General features: G+C 38.4%; 1 protein-coding gene across 5 annotated transcripts; it reads right to left on the reverse strand.

The window, feature by feature from the left end:
• Window positions 1–755: 755 nt before the first annotated feature.
• Window positions 756–14,116, reverse strand: LOC103992637 (phospholipase D delta). 5 transcript variants are annotated; one of them, XM_065118475.1, is made up of 21 exons: window positions 13,768–14,116; window positions 13,650–13,695; window positions 11,681–11,780; window positions 11,439–11,581; window positions 10,004–10,163; window positions 9,646–9,717; window positions 9,443–9,542; window positions 8,919–9,199; window positions 8,744–8,805; window positions 8,307–8,369; window positions 8,039–8,208; window positions 6,968–7,949; window positions 6,504–6,620; window positions 5,241–5,435; window positions 3,826–4,089; window positions 3,684–3,752; window positions 3,359–3,506; window positions 2,366–2,514; window positions 1,984–2,154; window positions 1,643–1,840; window positions 756–1,237 (listed from the first exon to the last, which is right to left on the reverse strand). In XM_065118475.1, exons 12-21 carry the CDS (start codon window positions 7,883–7,885, stop codon window positions 944–946), a joined length of 2,523 nt encoding a protein of 840 aa, XP_064974547.1. In that variant the 5' UTR covers window positions 7,886–7,949; window positions 8,039–8,208; window positions 8,307–8,369; window positions 8,744–8,805; window positions 8,919–9,199; window positions 9,443–9,542; window positions 9,646–9,717; window positions 10,004–10,163; window positions 11,439–11,581; window positions 11,681–11,780; window positions 13,650–13,695; window positions 13,768–14,116; the 3' UTR covers window positions 756–943. The 5 variants fall into 5 exon arrangements, with proteins under 5 accessions (XP_064974547.1, XP_064974548.1, XP_009410698.2 ...); XM_065118476.1 differs by lacking the exons at window positions 8,919–9,199; window positions 9,443–9,542; window positions 9,646–9,717; ... (3 more) ...; window positions 13,650–13,695; window positions 13,768–14,116 and having other exon boundaries at window positions 8,339–8,369; window positions 8,744–8,893; XM_009412423.3 differs by lacking the exons at window positions 8,744–8,805; window positions 8,919–9,199; window positions 9,443–9,542; ... (4 more) ...; window positions 13,650–13,695; window positions 13,768–14,116 and adding an exon at window positions 8,851–8,876.
• Window positions 14,117–14,198: the final 82 nt, after the last annotated feature.

Raw genomic sequence — 14,198 nt, forward strand, 5'->3', positions numbered from 1 at the left:
GCTACACCATAGTACCTCTTGGTGACATCTGTATTACATCCTGATTTTTGTGAGATGAACTCAGACTACAATCTCTTCATATATGACAATTGTCAACACATCATAATGCCTCCACCACCTTCGATTGTGTTTGCTTTTTTGGTAATCAACCTTCGTCCACTCGTTCTCAGGTCATACCCGGACAAAACACCATTCTAAGATAGCTCATCACCTTGTAACTCTCAAAGTCCACTAACTTCATTGAAATTGGCACATCATTATATGGATCCTAGGTCTCTACCCCCTAGTATAATCTTCACTGTGCATCAATCCTTCATAGTAACTTGAATGGTATCACTACGATATATTATTCAAGAGTATCCACCTGCACGTCCTCTTATCCGGCCTTTTGACCTTAACTCTATCTCTGTAAGTTAAGTTACTTAATTTTTCTATAAAATATTTTGTCGAGATAAATATGCCTCGAAGCTTCCTTCCACTTTGACACCATATAAAATAAGTTCACTCCAGAACGAATGAGAGACCTATGATACCACATGAACTTTGTTCACTGATTATTTTTTGCATAAATAACTCTGCAGGATTGCTGGTTACTATTTCATTAAAACGACGATGAGATATTAATTACGTGACGATAAAATATCGTTCACACGATGCTGAGGTATCAATCAGTGAGGTATAGACATTTTCCCAGCCAGCAGCGTCACACGGTCATCCTGACGTGCTAATAATGCACATGCAACTGGGCATTCATATAGCGTCGTTATCTAAGATTAAGTAAGTATACTGCTTCCTCCACCGGTAAAGATACACATATTTCCAGGTCAAAGTATGAGCTGGTGTGGTAAAAGGCAAGCTTCTAAATGCTAAGTACACCACTTAATTAAGTCTTGGTGATTGATACATGTTAGCGATTTGACTCCCCCTCCCATCCATGCAACAGCTACGTCGTTAGCACATCAGGAAGAGTGGAGTGTGCTCCCAGAATCTTACCGCCCACATCAGGGAAGTTCTCATGCCCCGGCAAGGGACCGACTCTCCCATCTCGCTCCACCTTCACCGGGTACCGCATCAGGTGGCCGTTCATCTCCTTGATCTCAGGGGACGCATAGGACTGCCAATTGAATTCTGCTACTTTATTCACATGTCTGACGCATTCCATGGTCTGCGGTTCACGGAAGAGGTCATCCAGCATGCCCAAGTGCTCCGCCCATAGCGACATTCGATATCCATAAACCTGTCAAGACGATCAAATATATTATTACACAAGAGTTTTATTGCAAGCTAGGGGTATCCAAATGCTATTGTATCTTAAAAGTCGATGGCAGTATCACTTATCAAGCAGGCAAAATATGTCAAACTTGAATGTTTGTTGAAGGCATGCTTGCAGCAACCTAGTATTCTTCCACCTGTTGACCTTGGTTGCCATATATGTCAACTTTCTCGTTAATATTCGACTCGACTTAAACAAATCATGCATGATAAAAGAGCAGTACGATCTTTTCCTTCCCTTTCCGATACACAACTACTTGATTACCTCGGATTTTAGATCATACATGGGGATAAGAGATCACAACAACACAAAAGCACTAAAAACTCTTTTTTGAAAGGACAGTACATAGAAATAATGGATACTACCGACCTGTCCACGAGGATGGGTGTGCTTTTCGGCCCACCGGTAATGTGGCTGATAGGCACCCATTGCAATTTCTGTGTCCCTTGAACCCTCCATAGATCTTTGGTTAATGTTTGCAGATCCAATGACTACATATTCATCATCAACAATCATCCCTTTTGAATGCACGTATATCATAAATCTGCGGAATTTTTGAGACAAGCGCTGCGACAATAGAAATATGACTTCTTAGTTCAGTTAAAAAAGAAGTATATAATCATTTTTCTACGCTATAGCAGTCTTAAATAGGTACGGAAGCCTCAGCCAAAACGAGACGCACACCAATTAACTGTTACTCTTGCACGTACCTGTGTGGAATTTTCTGGAGATTGGTTAGCTGGTAATTTTTCCTTTAGAACAGGTTCACACTTGCCAAGACAATAAAAGTTCAAATAATCTTGAGGATGATGACTTTCAGAAAGTCCTTCCTCTTTGAGGGCATCTCCAACAACTTTATACATCATAGACATTGTTTGCCCCTGTCAAAGTGAAATTTGAGAATCCATGGCCAATTGCACAGAGAAAAATATCATCACTTATAATGGAGAAGATAACTAAGACAAGCTCTAATCCTTGCCGGAAAATGATAACTCATGCTATAGCTGAATCATATATCGAGTTTGTGAAAAAGAAAACGAAGAAAATTCGTGAAAACATGATAGGTGGAAGAATTTATAAGAACGAACCAACCTGCCAGAAGAGTATTTCTTGAACAGCAGCACTAGTAGGAATTCCTTCAGGCCACAATGGTACCACAACATACACTGCAAATCTTTCTTTTGCCTTGATTTTGCTGACAATTTTCAGAGCTAACTCCATAGGTATCAGATTATCAGCACCTGCTTCAAATGTAAAACCAGAAATGACATGATTTCCTCATATTTTCCATCACTAAATGTTTGCACACTGAATTTGGACCATCAGAAGAGATTGTCATAATAGCAAGATAGAAGCCTAGTACAACCATCAATTAGTAAATTTAACATTTTACCATATTGGTGAATATGCAAGTCAATCTTGCATGAAATAGTATAATATATAAATAACGGTCAAAATTCTTGCATAAAAGGCAGTCTGAGTTTCAGAAGTATCTTAAATGTATATCTCCAAGAAAGAAACTCTACTACCACTACTTAAAATTCTTAATTAAAAAAGTTAAAATACATCTAAGGAGCTTCTCATATAAAAAAAATGGTTATGGTAGATAGTAATCCAAGTATCCAACCATAAAGAGTTTGATGTGCTAAAACAGTAATCTGACTTGATGATAAAATTCTCTCATAATTCCTTTGCAAGCCATTTGCTTTTGGGAGCCATGAGCATGGTAGTATGATCACAGAATGTCCCTAGACTTTGTTAGTACCCAATGTCGTTAAAGGTTTTATTATCACTTTCCATCCAGTTTCAACTGCTAGGCAGATCAGCATGTGATGGTCGAGAAAAACAATGGATAATGAAAAATATTGTAGTTAACATGGAATTTTCATTGTTGAAATGTGGTTCAAAGCACTAACATCAAGATAATTCTTTTTTGGTAAGTCTAACATCAAGATATGTATGATCCAAATAAAATCATCATCCTACAGCCATCATTTCTCTCTTCTACATGCTTTATTTTGTCTCCCTCAAGAAGTCACATAACACATGCTCGCTTAATATCACACAAACACAGATGGTACATACCTGCATTTTTGTATGATGGCCAATGGTAAGAAGATCCAACAAAATACTGATTCTCTATATATATAAAGTGCTGTGCTGATCTTATTGCCTTCACATATGCACTGTGTATGCTCTTATCTATCTTCAAGTTCTTTGCACAGACAAGATTCTGCAAAAGGAAATACTATTTTAGCATGATTGATCTGCATGAACAAAAAGAAATGCAATCAAAATCAAGAAGAGTTTGTTGTGAATGAGAACAGAGCAACTTTTAGCAGAGGTGACAGGCAACAAGTTATTACAAGTAATCGAATTTTAGAAAATCACGAGGGTCCTACATTCTAACCTTTCCCTCTGCTTCGTGTACGTGTTTTGGGAATCCTTTTACTGATCCTGAATCAATTGATCGAAAAATCTGGAAGCAGGTTACAGTTACATCAATATCAAGCCAGAACTAAACCGAAAAACAAGCTTATATTGTAGCTGACCTGCACATGCCAATTTTCAAGATCCTTTTCATCAGAAGTCTCAGTGTCAGATTTGTAGGCAGAAGGGGAGAGAATCCATGAGATTCGTTCAATCTTAATCAAGGCATCATCATGCCAATGTGTGACCTTTCTAAGCTTGAAATCTCTCCATTTTGTAGCTTTCCTCCATCGTTGTTCAAAATTTGTCAGGATGTCGTGTGCAGCAGGACCCTCAATTTTGCAATGTAAATCATGCCATGGCTGCCTTGGGCCTTGGTTGGTACCCTATTTATTTATTCAACATAACATAGAAGCTCAATTGCATACAGGTGAATAAGAAACAACTAAATTTTGTCAACTTAATGAAGGATTAGAAGAAATTCATATTGCAACGATCCATATTGCAAGTACTTCTCAAAACAAGAAGTTAAATATTTTGGAAAGTCATGAAAGAAGACAATTTGATCCTAAATTTATCAAAGTTGAAAATAACAAAGAGATGACAAACATATGTGGATGATATTAGTGAAGTTGTGGCTTATTGCAGTTCAAGATTGGACTTCTTTTAGAGATAATATTTCAATGGGACCCAAGCAAACAAAAAGCCATGATAATATTCCAATATGAACCTAACAAATATAAACCCACTTTTTCAACAAGCATCTTAAGAACATTATAAAAAAAGGTGGCATTCCTTGCATCGACACAAATTACTGTTGCATATTTATCCTGTAAACTTTAATCTTAATTCCATGGAAAACCGATAAATAACCAATATGCAGGTGACATGCTAATATGAAACAAAACAACAGGAAACAACATTAGAATGAAATGTTGAGACGATAATTTGTCGAAAGCAATGTTTTTAATTTCATATCATTCCGCCCGTACCAGGTAGTATGTACCGGTGCACTAGCGGACCAGCACATGGACCGCTCGCTACCAGTAATACTTTTGGGAGAAGGAAAAGAAATGAATGAACTAAGGGCAATGTTAGTGCAAAGAAAACCTAGAGTTATCCTGATTAATTAAGCATCTTTTGTGAAAGAAACTTTGCTTTTCTTTTGAGAAAAAGAGTTTAGTACAATTATTATTGCCTGCCATCTTTCAAAATGTCATCATCTAGATTACTTATTTTTAAAGCATCATTTACATTTGATAATACCTACATAAAGAACTATTGAAATTATGATATAGCACATCAGTTATGTCAACCAAATATGAAGCTTGTCATATTTGCAATTCTATGTAGAAAGCTAATTGAAATATGTAGAATCAAATTACATTTGTGCAGCAGATTTTCTCTGTTTCTATGTTAAGTTCTTGTATAAGCACAAAAACAAATAAGTTCTGTTAATATCACACAACTAAAAACTATGGAGTTGGATTCCATAACGGATAGAACCATTTTGCAATTACTGACATTCAGTACTTACAGGGAACGTAGGGTTGTGGAAGTCTTTTCCAAAAACAGTATCCAGATCACGGAAGAGCCTGTGTTCAGGTGTGTCATATCTTCCATCACATAAATCAAGTCCACCAATAAAGGCTGATATTTTCCGATTGTTTCCACCTGCTTGAGTGTCAACAATGACACACTTTTGATGGTGTGTAAATAGAGTTCCTACAACCTGACATAAGAAGATCATGTCAATAGCTTCATAATCAGTTATGTAGTCCATAAGTTGAAAAAGCAAAAGGCGACATCTTTTTTACCATCAATCAAGCAAAAACAGACCAAACATTCAGATTAAAAAAATGGATCGCTGCAAGTTTTCTGACAGGTGGTAGAATTTTGCATGCTGATAGACAAGTATCAATTTATAAAAATTGCATTCTCCTATATGTTTTTAGTTTATGAGAAAATTCATTTTTCTCTTCCAACTAATAATTATTTTGCTTGGTATATAAAATACGAGATATCCTCCTAAAATTCATGCAACTTTTTTTCAATTATGATCCTGCAAATGCTTCCTTGAAGAGCCAAACATGCATGAAGTTCATGCAACTGAATACCGTCAGAAGGTACAAAGAATTTTTCTCTAAACCGACAACAGGAAGCAACAACAAAATGCGAAATGAAATTCAACATTTAACTTGCCCTATCAAAACTTTTGAAGTGTATAACAGATTATTCCTCCTCATTAAATACATTGTAAGATTGTGTGTTTATCTCTTATTATACCTAAAAACTCAGATGCATTCGGTTGAACATTCTAAGGATCCATATAGCTTATTAACTGCATATATATGACAGCTGGTAGCATTACATAGGGCTCCCACCATGAGCCTCCGCATCTACTGCCAAGTGCCAACTTTGCTCTTTTATGAATAACTGGAGTTAAGTGTTTCAAGAGATCATGGATATTGTTGCTGCTAGAGAAGTAGGTAAATATGCATCTTACTTTTTGTATCTAACAGAATCTGATATGTCTGCAAAGTTGAATCATTTGGTTGCAGCAATGACAAAAATGTAATTTATATATTGTATTTGAATATCATAAAACAAAGAGAAAAATTCAAAAAAAATTGCATGTTAAGACTAGAGGAATAGGATGAAGGGAAGCAACAATTAGACTTGCAAAAGAAAAAACATGATTATCTACGATGATATTTGATCAACCTATTAGAAGTAGAAAGAACTTTCTATGCTAATGGGGTTTCATAGGAAGCAAACAATAAAAAAAAAAAAGCCTCACCTGCTGCTTGAATATGCTGAGCTTGTTGCTGGCATAACGAGGGGCCAGGACACAATGTACACTTGAATGCTTAAAAAACTTGCGAGTTTCTTCATCGTGTGTATGCATGACACCATCCTGCATTCAACTTTGGGACTTATTAAGTCACATCAAATTCCGTTTGGAGGATTTTAAAGGTTGAAAGTATTGCAAGCTGAGCTGCTTTGTAGATTGAGGTCCTAGGCACAAAAACTAAATTTGACATGTCTTGTTTTATCTATGACGTGCGTACAGCAAATAGCAAGAACAATAACAAAATGTTATGATCAGAGACCAAAAAACACATATTTTCTCTTTCTTCTCACTATCAGATAAGTGGATTATGAAAAGCTTATGATTCAGGAAACCACTCTGGTAATTATTATATCCGTAAAATAAAAGTCTAAACCACAAAATGAAAAGACATCAAACTAGAAATTAGTTACCGTTTTCAAAAGAAACTTGTCATGTGATGTTTTGTCATCCCAAATCAACATCACCACACGAACTCCTTCCTGTGTCTTGTACTTCAAAAGCTCCCCAAGTGATAATTCCCCGCCATTTGGCACTGGCTTTGTTGGTTCCCTTATAAGCTTCACTCGGTGATAGACTGACCATCCAATTATGTAGATAAGGTGATGAGCTTCCACGATTGCATGGCAGATGTCCTCCCAACATTTGTTTTGCTCATAAGTCTTCCCCTCATCTAGTGCAATATTAGGCAGCATGTTATCTGGAACATGGGCATCCTGGTAAAGGGTAACACTTCCTTGATTATGAAGAGGGAAGTATGCATTAGGCACACCAGAATAATTTGGACCAGCACCAACTCCATCTTTATACAAAGGATTTTGCTCTATATTTCTGAATTGCAAGGAAAAATGCAGTTCTGGATATGGTTTCGTTGAGTTCCCACTAGGATCAACCACTGGAAACCAACCACTGACTGTTTCTCCCGAGAGTATTTTATCTACTGGAATCACAGCTACTCCAATAAGTTGTGCTCCAAAAACATCATTGTCTTTCACTTGAAACTCAATCTTTGATGCAGGGTGGGCGACTGGCACACGGAAGTGTTCTTCCCATTTTGGATTTTCACTGTTTGGAATTACTCGAGTTTGAGCTATTGTTGCTCCGGATACACAAACAGAAACATAGGGATCACTGGTTATGATTTTGCTCACGCCTCTGTGATTATCAGGTTTCCCACAGGGTACACCACAAGCTCCATACACAGTGAAACATTTTCTCATCCTCTCTGTCATTAAATCCATGTTTGGAAGTGATCTGGCTTCTAAAATCCAGATGTCCAAGTCCCCATGCAAGAACTTGGTGATCCCAGGTGCAGAAGATCCTTTTCCCATTCGGTCCAAATCATCAATTCAATCACTAGTCATTGAGAGTGATTTCACGGTAAGCCACCACCACCTGCACATACTTCACTTTTTTACTGAAAACGAACCACAAGATGGATGAATAAACCATAGTCGTGTATATGTTGATGCTTTACCAAGTACCTTGTAGTTTTCAATCCTCAAATGCAGCAGGTTTTAAGAACCAGGCATGCATATGAAGAATTATCTTCTCCTTTGCAACCTTCGTAAAACCAAAACTAAATGAATGAATGTGTGAACCGAAGTTTATCTTCTTAGCCTTTGTTACCAGTCCACGCTCCGCTGACTCAAATCTGATCAATGCAAATAAAAATCTTCACACATTAAGCATCCACAGGAACAGGGCTTGAAAATTATGTTAAACAATTTTTAAAAAGTTGTCTTTTCATACAAGGACAAAAATCAATGTAGAGGTGACCCAACTTTGCATGACCAGCAACGCCAATGCCAGCAGCTGAGAGAAACAGCATTGCCCAAATACAAAGAAAGGAAGGTCAGTATATCATTCAAGATCCAAGTTGGTGCAACGAACCAATTTACATTGATGAGAAACAACATTGCTCAAATACAAAGTGCATTACGATAATTCAGAACAACTGAGACCATAAGGAATCATCCACCGTTCATTCCGTTTAAAACCAACTTCAAAAATTGTGACATTAACCAAAGAAAATTACGGAAAGATGAACCATTAACAACTAAATAAGATGAAATTGGTCACAAACTGAACGGAAAATGAAGCATAAATAGATTTCAAGAAGGAAACTGTAAAGAACATCGAGGGATCAAAGCATATAAAGCTCAACAACATCACAATTGAACGTGAACCTGCTTGGTCAGTAAGAAGGTTGTATTTTTCCCGGCTTGGCAGCTTATGGTGTCGCCAAGATCTGCACGTTTCGTAAGTAAATCAGCATGGCGCGGGGAGAGAATACCTGAGTAATCGACACCGGAGCTGGCCAGCAAAGAATTTGAGAGAGAGAGAGAGAGACTAAATAAAGACCGGTGTTTCACGACGGTGACGAGGCCGCTTTGCCATTGGTGGAGCGGTTACTTCGGCTACAAGGGAGGCGGGAATCCCCATCGCTCAAATCGATCCCTTATGCATAGGACCACGTACTTACCCGGTCACGTCGGACCAGCTCACCTACCTGCAACACGCCCTCGTGGGCCCCACTGCTCCTCCAATCAAACGAAAGGTAGGATGCGGGCAAAGCAGATATTCTCGCCGTCGCGAGCGGCCCACGAAAAGGTTCTCTTCCCAACCAAATCGCAGAACAGTTCCTGAGGAACACCGCGATCATGAAATGCTTGATTTTAATTCTAATTCTTAATTTATAAAAATAATTTTAAGTTAAGTTGTTAATAAACATCATGATAATGAAAGTTAGGATGTATCTCTCCAACACTCGACGAGAATTGGATTCTCTATCTCTTATCTCCTAAGGATTGGTATTTATTCACCGATTGAGACATGACAAGAATTGGAGAGAATCAGGACATCGGTGAAGATAAGTTCGGACCCACCAGTATCAAGCACTTCCATCTGAAGGTGTAATCTGCATGTATCACGCTTAATGATGCGTCCGACACTTGACGACGCCTTTAAGATTCACGCACTAACATCCTATGCACGAACCGAACCACGTGAAGACGAACACACTGGTTAGACTCTTATCTCATTTTATTGGCTATTATTAGAGATTAAAGTAACATTTGTTTCATGGTACCTCCGCAGCCATTTGCATTGGTGGCAGATCGACAATCTTCTCGACTACCTTGATGATAACTTTTGGGAGCCTCTGCTTACATATAAAAGCAATAGTTAGCTACCACAAAAGGTACCGGCAATATGATAGGAAATCGTTATTATCCACTTGGACACAACAAATATGCACCGTCAGGGAGAAAATTCGAGTAGGATAGCAGTGATTCTGTGTCGCAAGGATTTAGGACAAAGAGAAAAATTACAAATCGGATCAAGTCACAATTTCCATTTAAGTACAAAAATAGAGAAGCAGCGCGAATCAATTAAGATGCTTCCATTACAAGAATTAGTACATGTCGGAGCTTAAAGTAGAGCATTACCTCAGGCAGTTCTTTGTTTGGCACTTGTTCTTGGTACAATTGTGAGCCTGTAGAGTTCGAACCAAGCATCTACCACTGAGTAACACCATGATCCACTGTTTCTTCAGTATGCTGCTCGGCTGCTGATTTGCCATGGTGTTGGCAGATATATAACACAATCCTACAAGAAAATTTTCATCCAAATAAAAGGCCCTAAGAACTATAGGTATGCAATAGAATTAAAATTGGGCAACACAATCCTATGTACTCAGTTCTAAAAGCTGCACTGTGGAGGTGTAATAAGAAAGAAAAAGAAGCAACAAAAGGTATGGGTATATGGATTATAGATCCTGTACATAATCCTAACCAGCACAGCAGGACACTGTTATACAGAACTTGAGAATACAAGTGTGTATATAGGATAGTGGGAAGCATGCTGAATACAAGTGTGTATACAAACTAGAGAGTACATGCTGAAGATTCATATCAGATATGCAGCTTCTAAGTGAATAGACCACCTGAATTATATATTTATCAAATTAACTTGAAAGGGCATTAAACATCAACTGGTAATAGAGCTTCGGGGAGTTGAAAAGAAAATACCCTAACCATCATAACAATGCCAAACTTGATTGAAGTGAATCCTGGTCCATAATACTAGACCACATCAAAAGCACAAAAAATTCTTCTCACTAGCCTGGAACTCTCTTCTAAGTGAGAATACATGCTGAAGATTCGTATCAGATATGCGGCTTCTAGGTGAGCAAACCACCTGAATTAATATATTTATGGAAGCAATTTGAAAGGACATTAAACACCAAGAATTAATAGAGCTTAGAGGAGTTGGAAAAAAAATATCCTAACCATAATAACAATGCCAAACTTGATTAATCTGAAGCCCTCTCCATAATACTAGCCTGCAACTTTCTCTCAAGGACATGCACCCTGCCTGCAAATCTGGATGCAAAGGCTCTCTAATCTCTCATGTCACACTACGTTGGAAATTTCTCAGCAACATACATGAGTGTCAAAGCAAGTGACCTGCACAACATGCCACAAGATGTGCCATAAAGACCTGTTTCTCTGAAGGCAGAGAAGCCCTTGCTTGCCATTCTTGTCCAGATAGTAGTACTCTTCTAAACCCTTTTACCTCAAATTTTCTCCTATTTCAATCACAGTTTCTATGAAGTAATTGATGTGCAGACGCAGCTAAACTAGCACATAATCCATAAGGAATTATCAAGTTTAAGCAACAAATAATAATAAGTTGTTGTCAATTTGAGGATTTAGACTAGTATGGAATGATACTCCTAGAAAAGTGATCAAGGTTTAAGAATTAAGAGATACACATAAGCTACATATAAGTTACACAATTCACTTATAAAATCATCTTTCCATATGCAGCTATATATGCTCTTCCAGTAACAGATGTATCAAGTTTTCAAGTCTCATTTACCTTATCCAAGGTTGTCATAACCACATATGCAGCCACATGAACAGCATTTCGTATGCAACCCATGTACTTTCATCTTCTGTAATCATGACAGAATCTTCATGTTCAGAAGTGACCATCATAATTACTCCAAAAAAGATACCTAACTACAAGAACAACAATAACAAACCATAATGTCCAACTATTTGGGTCGGCAACATTATTCTTTTGCTGACATTGAGCTTAGAAGACCACAAAAATTATACCTAGCTGCTCTTGCTTTATAATTCTTTCCACTATACTATTTTTTTCAAAGCTCAATCACGAACTACAGCATCTGGTTCCAGTCCTGCTGTCTTCATGTAGCTGATACAGAATGCATGGTCATTACGTGAGTGGTACAGAATGCATGGCCCATATATGAGCTAATAAATAACTATTTCTTCTTTCTGGATAACTAAATATGCATCTATAACTTGTGAATTTTCTATCTCAGACTCTTTCATCATCAAAATCATCAGTGAAAAGATGGAATGAACACCTCATGAAGTTAATGAAGAGCCACATTGAGGTTTGCAAGGTTAGTTTTCCTGTTAGTATCAATGAAGAATCCAAGTGACTTTTCATTTTCATACTGTGAATTTTTTGGCTAGACATGATGATTAACCTGGATGCCCCAATGAACATGTTTTTGCTAGGTAGACTTACATTAAAGACAAATAAAAGAGGAAGTTACAATTGTCTGTATTGGGACTGTGATAAAAGGAGAAGCGAGGTTAAAGAATTAGTAGACTAACATATCACTTCTTCACAGTCTGTACCATTGGATGTTTATAGGAGTTACAGTCATCCTGGTTGGACATCAGTAGAATCAGTGTCTGTCGTACTGAAGCGTACTGGCCGTACCGGGCGATACGTACCGGTCCGCCAGGTACTCGGTACGCAGACCACCATGTACTGCTATAGTGCTACAGTATCGGTACACCAGGGTGTGCCGCTCGGTACGCCCTGGTGTACCGTCCGGTACACCGGTACCATACCGTACCGAGCCCGGGTCGAAATTCCGGTACGGTACGGTATGACGGACCTTGAGTAGAATAACATCAAGACTGCCCTTCTTTTTTCCTTCTTCTCTGAATGAAACAAAAAATTAATTAATTAAGTTTCTACGAATGAAACTAATTAATTAAACAAAGCAGAAAGGCTACACTTAGGATATGAATATTTTTGTAGGGAGCAATAGAGAAAAGCAGAATTCTGATGCGATTATGATAAAAGATACCATTTGATGTACTCGCAAGGATGTCTTCTAAAGGACACGCTAATAGCGAAATTTTCACAACAAATTAAAAGATATGGACTAAAAAACTCAACAACACATCTGACTTGAGATATGTGATCTCAATAAATAGAAAACTTAAGAATCCTGTGATAAAACATCCATCTTACTGGAGTTCTTGCCAAAAATCACCCATACACAGCATGGTGAACCAACATCAAAATATACCACAATCACCCCATAGACGCCGTCACTGCCATCACAACAGATATATCATCTCAGCAATCACCAAGAAAAAGAAGGCCAGCCTCAATTCTCGGCATGTAGGAACTATAAACTCATCAAAACTAACACTCTTTCGATCTCGTCAGTATCGGCTAAAGAATTAATCAAAAGAACAAAGAAAACCATAATGAAACATCCACTGAACAAGAGCTCTTGTTCCAAAGCCCCCATAAACACCATGGTGAATCATCAAAGTCTACACGTAAAACATTGGTTTAGTGGTGGTGCACCAAATCTGCTTACCAAAGGTTAAAGGTTTGAAGCCTCATCTGATATATTTTATACCTTAAATATTTAATCTGATAGTGATATACCAGATTCACTTACTCGAAACCTCATCCGATATATCTTGAAAGTACTAGCTAGCTTAGCTGATAAGGACTTTTACAGCTTATCACAAAGTCTTAGTGCTCAATTTTCGCCTTCGTAACTTATCCTTTGCAAAAAAAAAAAAAAAAAAATCATCGTCATCATCAAAGCCCAGACTATCCTGCAATCACCACGTACGCACCATCAACAACAGTCACAACGAAAACAACATCTCAGCAATCATCAATAAAGAGAATGGTCGCCTTAAGATCCTTAATCTCAAGTAATCTAAAACGAGGCATGCGATATTTTCAGTAGAACCTACGGAATCCAACAAAGAAATCCATGAACACGAAACCCACCTTACGAGCGCTCTTGCTCAAGATCTCCCGTCAAGATCATTTCGAACTGCAAGATCCTCGAATTGTAAACAAATCGCACAAAGGGACCTGCGTTAATTGGTCAGAGAGGGAGACGAACCTGGACTGCGTCGAGGGCCGAGGCTTTGAAATCGAGAACCCAGGTGATTGGACCAACGAGGGCGGAAACAAAGATCGAGGCGCCGATGACGGAGGGGACGCCTCCACCACCCTTATGAAACCGCAGCTCCTCCGCCACCACCTCTACAATCGAGGAAGCGACGGAGGAAGAAGTATAGACCATAGCCAGGTCATGGCTCGAACAAGAGGATGCGTCGAGAGGAATCGGGCTTTATACTTGGGGTCCTGCTTCCAAACGGGTTCGGATCCTCCTCGCTTGTAACCGCCACGCGGATCAGGAACCGAAAATCTAACGATCCAGAAGAGTTCTATTTCCCGGCGAACCTATTTCTAACGGTCCAGATTTAAGCTTGCTACCGAGATATAGCATATTTTCTAAAGAAACCCCCGCTCTTTTGAACGCCGCCAACA

This window comes from Musa acuminata, chromosome BXJ2-7 (assembly GCF_036884655.1).
Source record: "Musa acuminata AAA Group cultivar baxijiao chromosome BXJ2-7, Cavendish_Baxijiao_AAA, whole genome shotgun sequence".
NCBI classification, from domain to species: domain Eukaryota; kingdom Viridiplantae; phylum Streptophyta; class Magnoliopsida; order Zingiberales; family Musaceae; genus Musa; species Musa acuminata.

Bases quoted from the DNA above. Each gene is read 5' to 3' on its own strand.
- LOC103992637 (XM_065118475.1), bottom strand. From the start codon at position 7,885: ATGGGAAAAGGATCTTCTGCACCTGGGATCACCAAGTTCTTGCATGGG. The intron at 6,621-6,967 runs GTAACTAATTTC...AGTTGAATGCAG, and splicing joins ACAAGTTTCTTTTGAAAACG to GATGGTGTCATGCATACACA. The intron at 3,507-3,683 runs GTTAGAATGTAG...TTCCTTTTGCAG, and splicing joins TACACGAAGCAGAGGGAAAG to AATCTTGTCTGTGCAAAGAA.